A 12,220-nucleotide genomic window follows, 5' to 3' on the forward strand; every position below is an offset into this window, starting at 1 on the left:
GAAATCAATATCAACAGCAATATGGCACAGCTTCTGACCCAGAAACTAGAACTACATGGCACAGGCTATATATCACCTGGTCTCATTGGATATATAGAGTATGTATGTATGTATGTATGTATGTATGTATGTATGTATGTATGTATGTATGTATGTATGTATGTATGTATGTATGTCTGTCCAATGAGACCAGGTACAATCAATATACACTATAAAACGGTTTGAGCTTTAACAGTGCTCAATATTGCTGTTTATTTCTATTTATTTAAATATCGCTTTCCAACCATGTTCACCCCTTGCATTTGCTATATTATATTGCTCGGATCTTGTATTTATAGATAGAGCTAGAGCTAGTTTCAATTAAAGCGTACATAAAATCTTGAACCCGACATCTCAGAAAACATACATAAATGAATCAGACAAATGAGCCAGTTCTAGAAGAGAAAAAGTCTCTGGGTGGCCGGATGTATGCATGATGTAAGGGAATTCATCACAAGGCCTGGCTCAGCTGTCCCTCTTCATCTGATGTCAAGTAGCTACCGAACATAGAATACTCACCACTTAAATGGAGCATGCCCCTCACCCCTCTACCCCCACCACCCCCTACCCCCCAATGCTATATTTACATATCACCTCTGCAATGATGAAAGCCCTAGCAATGTAATGCTCTTTAAACATGCTTTCAGCCTCCAAACAATTGAGGTTAGCCCAAAAAGCAGTGGCATTAAGAGATGGGTATTCTACCACAGATGTGATAAAACAAATTCTTAAAGTGACATCTGTGTATCAAGACGTCAGATTTTGTGACGTCATATCAATCTACTTTTTGCCTTTACCTTGCGTGCAAGCATTATTTTATCATGTACACACCCATGGCGGGATACCCATCTACTGATTTACAGTAGGATACAGGCACACCCCGCCAATGACGTTCTACCCGTATGTAGGGGGACTATCAGCACTCCATATCACGGCATTTTTGGAGACTGCAGTACGTCAAACACCTGGCAGACAAATCTCACTAAATATATAAGCAGATTGTGTTTCTGATCCAGTGACAAGGATAATCCTCGATAAATATGAAGTTGGTCAATCAAACACTAATGCAGGGGAGCATTCACACCCACCAAATACATTGTATGCCACATTGTTTCTAGCTAGAAAAATTAAGGCAAATCGATGGCATGGACATTAGGGGTTAAATCTGGGTGATAGATACCCTAAAATTATTACTTTTTCAACATCAGCAGAAGTTGAAAGAATGTCCCTTTTTAGGCTCGCCCTTGTGTGTGATGTCACAGTCTTCAGCAGGGCCGGCCATTCCGTTCACCTCTCCATTCTCTGCACTACTCCTCTGAGAGAAGGGGCAGGCAGAAGAAACGGTTTACTTACATGCGTTGAAAAGGTTATTACATTTCCTTACGGCCATAAATATTGAAAGCTTTAATTTATTTGACCTGTGAAGGTTACAGGCGGTAAAACCACTAAGTAATTTTGACGACAAGCAGCCTCAAACTTGAGTACTACTTACATCTGTGAATACTTTAAATTAACGAAATGAATTAATGCGCCTGCAATAAAACTTACTGAGGGAAACTTTACTTTTTTGAACGCTATTCTAGTACAGAAAAAGGACTTCAGACTATCTACCCTGTGATTAGTAAATATTTGAACTAAAGTCAAATATTACATGTTTGGAAAATGTATAAAATGCATTGGCCAAGTATTCAAATACACAAGCAGAAACAGTTTGTATAAACTGACCAAACATATTGAAATCCTTTTATGCGTCTATCTACTCCAGCTGTAAATGGTTCAGTTATGCTTAAGTGAACATTAAACACTGATCCATAGCAAAACAATTGTTCGGTTACATGTTCCTTGTAGTTTATATGTTCTTAGGAGTTTCATTCTCTATCTAGCACCGTGTTAATTTACTTGGGTGGAGATTGAAAAATAGTTTCTCTCAAGTTATCGAGTTTCTAAAATATTTTCATGTTATATCATCCAGGGAGCCATATATCTCCAGTAAGCAGCACTATGCCAATTCAGAGACCGCAACCCCATATAAAGCAGTTAACTGGGAGTGAACAAAGGTAAATAAAACTCTAGGCACAAAAAGGGACCAAGCCGCATGTCAAAAATGTTAACCATTTACCATCCTCCATTTAAAAAGGAACACGCTGTAGAATAGGCGATACAGTCAGATTGCCCATTCCATCTCCCCTCCTTTAAGTCAACAGGACATTTATTCTCTACTAGAAGATGCACAGACCATTAGAGACAGACTGAAGTCAGCAATTGTAATTAGGACTCCATGGATTAGAGGAGCCCCGATAAATGAGTAACAGATTTATACTGTTGTGTGGTTTAAAGCAAGAACTGTTTTCTGGACATGAAATACGGCTTCAGTACTTTAAGCCAGGTCAGTCATGCATTACATAGCAAGGTGTTTAAGTTAAATGTGGAGCCAGTTTTCTAAAAATGAAACATACATTCCCACCACCCTTGCTCGTTTAAGTTACCTCTTGGACTGTCTCCATGGGCGGCGGGGGGTCCTTATTCCTGCAGAGATTGACAATGACCCATGTGACGTTCCGAAGGAAGGTGATGGGGATGGAAGGGTTGATGAAGGACAGGAGCGGTTTGACAACTCCAAGCGAAATGACATAATCTCTACACTGAGGGCCGTCACCTACAGAAATGAGAAGCGTCTCATTAACTTACATGAGATATCCTGGAAAAAAGGGATCTTGAAATGTAAGCAATGAGTTATGTTAGGGTGCCAAAAACCTACTCTTTTTGAAAAAGGATTTGAAATCATTAAGCCCAGGGAGGGGGAGGGGGGGGAGGATGAAGGGAGGGGGGGCGAGAGAGGATGAAGGGAGGGGGGGCGAGAGAGGATGAAGGGAGGGGGGGCGAGAGAGGATGAAGGGAGGGGGGGCGAGAGAGGATGAAGGGAGGGGGGGCGAGAGAGGATGAAGGGAGGGGGGTGAGAGGATAAAGGGAGAGAGTGAGAGGATAAGGGGAGAGAGAGGATGAGGAGGGGTGCAACAATCTTGGAATTTGTGGGAGGAGCATTAAGATCAGTATTGCTCACTATGTACAGTGTGACTGCAGGTCAGTTATTTATAAATGATCTGACCTTTACGTCATTTGTTCTAAATTTCACTCCAAGCATGCACCAATTTGCACTATTCTATTTCATTAAAAAAATTAAAATAATCCTCGGAAGGGCCCTCCCTCCCAAGACTCCTCCCCAGATTTTTTTAAATTGGTGCAAATTGGTGAATACTTGGGAGTGAAATTTAGAAAAAAATTACACAGCAGGTCATTTATTAATAACATCTCTTCCCCCCCCCCCCCCTAACGATTCTCGCACGCGTCACACCATTTTGTCCAGTATTTTTTGACAAGCCACCTGGCAACCCTGTTCATGTGCTACTTACCAATAATGTTTCCAAGTGCCCAAACTGCTTGTTCACAAACATTTTGATGCAGGGAATTAAGGAGTCTCAGGAACAGAGGTACGGCATCTAATAAAAAAAAAAAGGATGAATGACACGTCCATGTGTTTCACAGGGCAACAACCTGCAGACTCCCTGGAGAAATTAACCCTTCCTTGCAGAGTCTGATATTCTGTTCACAATACCCAACCATTTTTTTATTTAGTTACAGAAAAAGTGTCCAATACTTCAGGGGAGCGCAAACTTCTGATGCTGTGCCCCCTGCATGGCGTCCCCCGGTCTCACGTCCCCTCTCCTACCTGGTATCCGCATCAAATGACGCTCTGGGGTCACGTGACCCGTTGCCATGGAGACGCGTCTGAATCCCGGTAAGTTTTATGTTGCAGAGGCCTCGCGCGATCCCCCGGCTATAATTTAAGTGCCTTGGGGAGGAGTCGTGGGACCTCTGCAATCGCCCGCGCCCCCCCCAAACAAATATCCTGTCCCCCAGATTGCACACCGCTGCAACACTTTACACTTGATCTAAATTAACAATTACCCTTGAGGCCCTCTAATATTAAAACAGATCTTCAGAATCTGAAAGCAAATGTTAAATATTCACCTACACACTGACACATGTATGCAACATTTCACACACCAAAAGTCCAAAACTGCAAATATTTATTTGTAATGGACTCAACCAGGTTAAACGATTTTAAAACCAAATAGGGAAACATTATGACAGAAAAACAACGGCAAATGCCCATAAAGAAACTTTGTGAACAAACTGAAAGATGAATCCTTATATTTACAGCAGCACAACGTATAGTGGATAGATCTTAGGCGTCCATCCCCTGACAATCTCTCAAGTAGAGAGCCAGATTTGGAAAGTAGCACTTCACAGAACAATTTGGAAGAAACAAGTACATTCAGTGTAATCTGGCACCCGGTGTGTTTATAATGATACTTGTTTGTGAAACCCTTGGCTCCTTGCCCCCATTTCCTGCTAACAGGTTTGTTTTGCATTTGACTACTTTATATAATTGAGGTCATAGTTGCTGCTCTTTTGGTGTTATTCATTAGGCCTCGATTATACCAAGAGCTGCAGGACGGCAGCGCTCTTCTGTGACGTCACCCTGAGCTGCCACAGAGCGGCTTCTTGATTATACTGGGGAGACAGGAGAGAAGAGTAGCAGGAGGCGGCTTGGAGGTGTGGCCGTGAGCAGTACGTCCTCATTGGCTGAATCGCTCATGTGACCGTCGCCTGCCCAAAACCCTGTGTCCTCTCCAGTCTGCCGCCCTGTGGCGCGCATGTCGCTGATAGTATGGTCAGCTACATAGGATTTCAGCAGTTTGTTTTTGCACCGCCAGCGTTTTTGGTACAATCATGGCCTTAGACTGCAATAGTGCTGCGTCAATGACAGTTTTTAGGCGATATTGCCCCAATCAGCATTATCAGTGCAATGTAGGAGTCTTTCTTCTCCTGTAAATCCCTGTGTTGGTGAAGATTAAGGCCTGGGACCCGCTGCGCTCGTTGGCGCGGGCGGCAATGTAGCAAGTTCCCCACCAGCAGGGGAATCCTCGCGAGCCGGTCCCGGTCCCCACTGGCTGCACGCTGTGGCGCGTCAGCCGCTAGGAGACACAAGAGAATGGTGTTTCCTAGCTTCGACGCGTCACGTGGTGTGGCTGTGAGCCAATGGGGAGGGGAGGCTTCGGGAGGAGGAGAGGCTTCGGGGAGCGGGGAGGAGTGTGGAGTGACAGCAGCGTGAGTACTGTCTCTGTGTGTGTCTGAGTGCGTGCGTGCCTGTGTGTGTGTATGTGTGTGCCTGAGTGCCTGTCTCTGTCTGTGTGTGTATGAGTGCGTGAGTGCCTGCCTGCGTGTGTGTGTGTGTGTGTGTGTGTGTGTGTGTGTGTGTGTGTGTGTGTGTATGTATGAGTGCCTGCGTGTGTGTGTTTTTTTTACTTACCTCCAGCCCGTGGCAGCCCGTGGAGGGAGGGGGGGGAAGAGTAGCGGGTCCCTCCGCTCAAGCCACGCCTCCCCCTCCCTGTCAATCCTCCCACCTCCCGCTCCGGCCCCCCACGTCATGGCCGCGCCCCCTCATGTCATGGCCGCACCCCCCCCCCGACCCGTTTGGCCACGCCCCCCGCTACTACTGAAGTTTCCTGTAGACCGCAGATCGCGGTACAGTGAGTTGCACGCGCCGCCGGCAAGCAAGCCAGCCGTGCGGACGCGTGCAACGGGACCTTAGCCTTAGAGCTAAAAAAGCTGTGTGTGCTGAGCACGCGCATAGTAAGTGAAACTTCTTTGTTTTTTGTCACAGAAATTTTATTTGTGATGGTGATGTTTTTAATTAAAAATCACAAAACAATTTCACTTCCAAAACACAAAAGTTTGACCACATGTTTTAGCTATTTGCACATCTATATTTATAGTAACTGAATTCTTTGTATCTGCGTGGATCAGTCAGTGTGTGTGTGTCAGTGTGTGTGTGTGTCTCTGTGGTGTGTATGTCTCTCTCTGTGACCTACCCCCACCACGACGTAGCTGCGGACACGGGGAACTCTGTCTGAGTCTCCTCCCCCCGGTGGAGCTGTGGGCTGTGTTTCCTGCTGCAGCCAGCCCCCCAGCGGAGGTACGGGACATGGGAGGTGCTCGGCAGCGGGGGAGTAGGCACATCACTTGGGGGCGCATCACTGGGGTGTGTGTGTCAGTCAGTGAGTGAGTGTGTACGTGCGTCAGTCAGTCAGTGAGTGAGTGTGTACGTGCGTCAGTCAGTCAGTGAGTGAGTGTGTACGTGCGTCAGTCAGTGAGTGTGTGTGTACGTGCGTCAGTCAGTGAGTGAGTGTGTACGTGCGTCAGTCAGTGAGTGTGTACGTGCGTCAGTCAGTGAGTGTGTACGTGCGTCAGTCAGTGAGTGAGTGTGTACGTGCGTCAGTCAGTGAGTGAGTGTGTACGTGCGTCAGTGAGTGAGTGTGTACGTGCGTCAGTCAGCGAGTGAGTGTGTATGTGCGTCAGTCAGAGAGTGAGTACGTGCGTCAGTCAGTGAGTGTGTACGTGCGTCAGTCAGTGAGTGCGTGTGTACGTGCGTCAGTCAGTGAGTGCGTGTGTACGTGCGTCAGTGAGTGCGTGTGTGTGTACGTGCGTCAGTCAGTGAGTGCGTGTCTACGTGCGTCAGTCAGTGAGTGCGTGTCTACGTGCGTCAGTCAGTGAGTGCGTGTTTACGTGCGTCAGTCAGTGAGTGCGTGTGTACGTGCGTCAGTCAGTGAGTGCGTGTGTACGTGCGTCAGTCAGTGAGTGCGTGTGTACGTGCGTCAGTCAGTGAGTGCGTGTGTACGTGCGTCAGTCAGTGAGTGCGTGTGTACGTGCGTCAGTCAGTGAGTGCGTGTGTACGTGCGTCAGTCAGTGAGTGCGTGTGTACGTGCGTCAGTCAGAGTGCGTGTGTACGTGCGTCAGTCAGTGAGTGCGTGTGTATGTGTGTCAGTCAGTGAGTGTGTGTGTGTGTGTCAGTCAGTAAGTGAGTGTGTGAGTGTATGTGTCAGTCAGTGAGTGAGTGTGTGTGTGTGTCAGTGTATGCTTCCTGCGGTTTCTCGTCTGAGGATAGCTGGCCAGCTCCCCCGCAATGATCCTACTCAGGTGCCCCACGAGAAGCACTCCTCTCTCACCCCAATACCCTCCATCAGGCGGTTGAGTCTCCGGATGTGAAGCTGTAGCTCGGGGGGCAAGGAGGGCAGCTCCACGTCCCCCAGCCCCGGGATCCTCTTCTTGTCTGGCCAGCTGCAGTTGAGAGCCTGCAGGTCTCTGCCAGGTAGCAGCGGGAAGAGAGAGGAGAAGGCCGGGGCCAGGAATAGGTGTGGGGAGATCGGGATCAGCAGCAGCAGCGCCCACATCACCTCAGCCGTGAAGTTCATGTTCCCCATCCACTCCTCCAGCTGCTGGTGGCCCCCTCGGCCTCCCCGGGGCTCACCGCCGTCACCAGCCCGCAGTACTGGAAGGAGCTCTGGCTCACCACGTCCCGCACCACGTCCACGGCCCCCGCGGAGAGCAGCAGCAGTTCGGCGCAGCCGCACTAATGCAGGATCTCGGCTGTGAGTAAATGTGGAGCGGGGGAGGAGGAGGAGGAGGGGAGGAGGAGGAGGAGGAGGGGGGGAAAGCCGTCCTCCTCATTCACCCGGCAGCGCAAGGAGGTCTCCGAGCTGTCAGCGAGCGTCGCCATGACTACCGCGCATGTCAGCGGGCGTGGGCAGCGGCGGCAGTTAGGAACGGCGGCGACGGACGTGTGGGACGATTGGCATGCGCAGGGGGGCTCTGTCTGAGTCACCAGCCCGGCAGAGCGTGCGGCTGGGACAGAGAGCGGGCCTGGTCCAAGGAGCCGGTCAGCGGGTTGCCCCGGATGCCGCCCGTGCGCATCTCCACCTAGGGGAAATTGCGGACGTTAGGAGCGGCATGTCTGTGGCTGTGTAGAGGGAGCGCAGTCCATTAGGAGCGGCGGGTGTGATGTCAGTGTTGGGGTCGGGCTGAGCCAGAACACAGCCCGGCCTCAACTGCCAGCACTGACGTCACATCCGTTTCATTTCTGTCTCCACAATTCTTTTTTGCCCCAGTTCGAATGAGGTGCCACTAAGGAAGTTTCACTTCAAAAATAGCTAAAAAGAGATGAATCCCGCAGAACATACTCTTATAACATGGAACGTGACAGATGTGGTTTTAAATTGTTTTTGTTGCCTTACGATCAAGCCAATTATAAAGCTAGATGAAGCTTTTCATCCCTGAGGTTACTCTAGAAGCCCATACTGCTCCACTTGCTTTCTGACTTGGATGCAAAATTGAGAAAATAAGCACTGCCGTTTTGTCAATTCAAATTAGTGCAAAGGCAAAACTACACTCACATGACAGTGCCACTTCGAGACTGGTTTCCGGCTAGAAAAAGTCCCATAATCACTTGACTGAATATTCTAACGGCTATCCCCTATGTTATAGTGCACATAAGGCAACGTAAGGCACATCAATGCAAAAACAGCTGAAAGATTTACAGTACTTACTGGACTGGACCACTGCTTGGGTCTGTTGGGAGGTGCCTGATGCTATGTTGGTCAATGCCCACGCTGCCTCAAACTGCAAAGATGGACTATGAAAGAAACGTGAACAAAATGTGTTATCAAATACCAAAACTAAAGATGCTTATTTAAAGGGTGCAACAGTAGCAGAGCTTTCCCTTAAACCAAACCGTATGCACACCACCATAGGCTTCTTTAGAGAAAGATTGCAAGTAATGTGATATTTGTTTAGGAAAATTGCATCTTAACAGTTCACAGAAAGGTAAATGAAATCTATATAAGTGGGCTTAACAAAATCACTCAGCAGGAAAACTATGAAAAGATTAGAATATCCTTTTGATACATATTTAAAAAAACACATACTTATCATCTGCCTCTAAGCATTTAACCAAGATTGGCAGAATCCCAGATTTGATAAGGTCATCAATGGGTGGATTTCTGTCACTGGATAGTAGCTTTCTGCAACACAAATGGATCAAATGACATTGTTAACCACACACAATACTGTTTAAAATAGGTAACTTCTGCTCCTAGCTAGAAAGCATCATTAAACCAGTGCGGATTCTTAAACATAGAAGAAAATAGTGTAATACAAAAACAACTATTGCAAATTACAATACTGCCAATATGACATTTACCATAAACGGATTTCAAGTTTAATAGTAAGGTTTCTGCTGAAGCAGCAAGATTATTAACTTTTGTATAAGCTGCATTTCTGCCTGTTCCCTTTTTTTTTTTTTAGCTCGTCTGAACCGACTATAATCATATCTGTTTTGTGTTCATCTGCACACAAAAAACCCTATGACCGTGGGGTCATCTGATGACATAGCATTTCTAAATGGCAGCCAGGTCTCTCTATTCAGCTACATTTAAAAGAAAATGTAGGCGGTATTGCTGCTTTTAGAGTGATGTGATCAACTATAGACACAGCAAACACATTAAGGATTATATCTGAAATTGAAACCTATGTTCTTTACCTTGCTGCCTGCACAGCACTTAGTTGGATTGCTGGATTATCACTGGTGGCGTTCTGAAGTAAAGTAAAACAATATTAATTAATATTACAAGCAGGAAATAAAGAGAAGTTTGTATTTAAAACCATCTTAATGACAAGACACATACATACCTGTAGTATTGCTTCTAGTGTTACATTTTGCTTTGGGATAAAAAGAAAGATCTGTTAAACTATCGCCTCATAAAACACTAATTTCATAACCATTTAAAATGGTCAATATAAAGAAATGAATTTATTCCTGAAGTACTGGAGAATAACATCATAGTAGGACGTCTCGGGGATGAGGGGAGTTTTGAATCAAACGATGTGATATATATTATCAGGTGAATGGGGACTCACGTGGCATCAAATAAATTCGGGCATGTCAGAGATCAGAGGCGAATGCTTGACTCTAGTGATGATGGATAAATAACCCCACAGCATGATGTCTGATATGGTTTTAGCAGCACACACGGCACCTCATCAGACATCAAGCTGTGGGGTTATTTATCCATCATCACTACAGAGTCAAGCATTCGACTCTGATCTCTGACATGCCTGAATTTATTTGATGCCACGTGAGTCTCCATTCACCTGATAATATATATATCACATCGTTTGATTCAAAACTGTATTTGCACTATTTTGTGTCTTTATTTTTTAACATACTGATACCTGCGCTCCCCTGATCCCCGAGACGTCCTACTATTGAAGTGGATTCTGCAAACCATCCACTTAAGGATTTTTGAGCTAAATCTTGTTCACGTTCACTTAATTCACAATTTAATTATATTTATATTCACTGCGCCACCCTATTTGCACATATCACCTCACGAACAACATCATAGAGCAGCAAATTAATGAACTGTCAGGAATCAAGCATTAATTTATTCATAATTTAGTGTTCATTTAAAAAAAAAATATATATATAAAAGTTATACTAAAGGTTTGACTCACAAAATGAAGTCGCATAACCCGCCATTGGAACAAATGTATTTTATATAAAGGAAGCAGATTTAATGAACCATAATGTTTTAATGAAGTTGAAATTAACACAAACATACCGATTTGAAATCACCATCAACATCAGAGTCTTCTAGACTTTCTTCTTGAGGAACATTTCTCTTTTTCAAGAGGTGTTCATCTCTTTTGTTCTGAAAGGAAGAAAGAAAAAAAAGTTTTAGCAACCAACAGAGGACAAAATGTCCACCCAGAAAACTAATAGTAAAGAAGCAAAGTGCACATGGTGATTCGGAGACAGGACAGGATGATATATCCACTTCAACATTTGTCTCCCATGCAATTATTTTCATGTTCCATACATTTGTCTTTCCTTTTTTATGTTTCAGTCTTTATTGTTTTTACAGGGATATACATTTACTACTAATTTCTAAAATTTCTTATGTCCGGAGCCATGGCTCCCAGGTTTTGTAGAACTGGTCAGTAGTCTGTTTCAATTGGGCTGTTAACTTTTCCATGACCATAACCTCATTTATTCTTTTGGTGATAGTTCTTCTGTTAGGGGAATTGATTTTTCCCATGCCGCAGCTATGGAAGCTGGGAGATTTTTTATCGGTTTCGCAAGCACAAAAGTCAACGTGTACAGGGGGACTCAGCTCAGAGACTTCTTGGACAATAGTTTGGACCATGGTCCAGAACTTCTGAATTATTGGACATGTCCACCAAATGTGGGCCATATCTCCCCTTCGACCACACCCTCTCCAGCATAGATCGGGTGATCCAAAAAAGCTCTGGCTCAGCCTAGTCGGGGTTAGGTACCATTGAAATAGAATTTTGTATATATTTTTTCGTTGTGCAAATTGACGTTTTGGCTGCCGATCCCCAGAAATCCTCGCAGTCGTCCCTCTCTCTCTCAACATTGAAATCTTCTACCAATTTTAACATGTAGCTGTGGTCTGGGGTATTTCCTGGGGATTCTAGTCCTGCATATATTCCCGATATCAGACATCTCCGATAGGTGCCTTTTTTTTACAGTATGTTTCAAATTTTTTAAAGCGATTGCGGAAAGGAAGTGTCTAATCTGAAGAAAATTAAAAAGCTGAAGGTCTTGCGTTTGGTATTTGTTTTGGACATCTTGGAAGGACATGATCTTCCCCTTTTCCACCAAGTCGGCTGCTATTTTAAGGTCAAGATCTTTATATTGGGTAAATTGCTTTATCATCCTGGAGGAAACTCTGGGCTATTAAATATGGACGTTAGCTGGGATTGGGGAGGATATTAATGCAAATTCCTTATTTTTGGTCCATATGTTCCATGTGCACATCGATCCCAGGTCAAACCTTCCCAGCCGTGTCTCCCCAGTTCCTGAGGACTACAGAGCCGCTTGCAGAGACAAAGGCATCGCATAATAAGCTTCAATTCCTAACCAGCAGCAAGTCTCTGGGTCGTTATTCCGTTTCCCTATCTCGTTTTAGTTGGGCTGCTTGGTAATATTTTATGATATTTGGGACCCCCCAAGCCTCCTCTCGCTCGAGGCTAGCATTACTGATCTTGCCACTTTTTTTTTTTTTTTGTAAAATATTTTTATTGGAAATTCTGCAGACTTGTACATACAGTGTATTTTTAACATGCATAATGTAGCAGATTCTTATACAGGTATCTCTTTATGTTCCATACAATATTTGTTGTGCATTATTTCCTTTATATTTTTAATATAGTAACACTAACATTCAACTCAACTTGTAAACATTTACTTGTACTATGT

At 45.0% G+C, this 12,220-nt stretch overlaps 1 protein-coding gene across 1 annotated transcript in view; it reads right to left on the bottom strand.

Annotated features, from left to right (window-relative positions):
- Positions 1-12,220, bottom strand: part of KPNA3 (karyopherin subunit alpha 3) — a 108,122-nt gene that overhangs the window by 8,554 nt on the left and 87,348 nt on the right. Inside the window, exons 3-9 of the mRNA XM_075591950.1 lie at positions 10,560-10,649; positions 9,628-9,657; positions 9,479-9,531; positions 8,865-8,960; positions 8,487-8,572; positions 3,450-3,536; positions 2,526-2,695 (exon numbers count right to left, since the gene is read on the bottom strand). Of these exons, the coding sequence (XP_075448065.1) occupies positions 2,526-2,695; positions 3,450-3,536; positions 8,487-8,572; positions 8,865-8,960; positions 9,479-9,531; positions 9,628-9,657; positions 10,560-10,649 (612 nt within the window). The remainder of the gene's footprint in view (positions 1-2,525; positions 2,696-3,449; positions 3,537-8,486; positions 8,573-8,864; positions 8,961-9,478; positions 9,532-9,627; positions 9,658-10,559; positions 10,650-12,220) is intronic.

This window comes from Ascaphus truei, chromosome 3, assembly GCF_040206685.1.
Source record: "Ascaphus truei isolate aAscTru1 chromosome 3, aAscTru1.hap1, whole genome shotgun sequence".
Taxonomy (NCBI): Eukaryota; Metazoa; Chordata; class Amphibia; order Anura; family Ascaphidae; genus Ascaphus; species Ascaphus truei.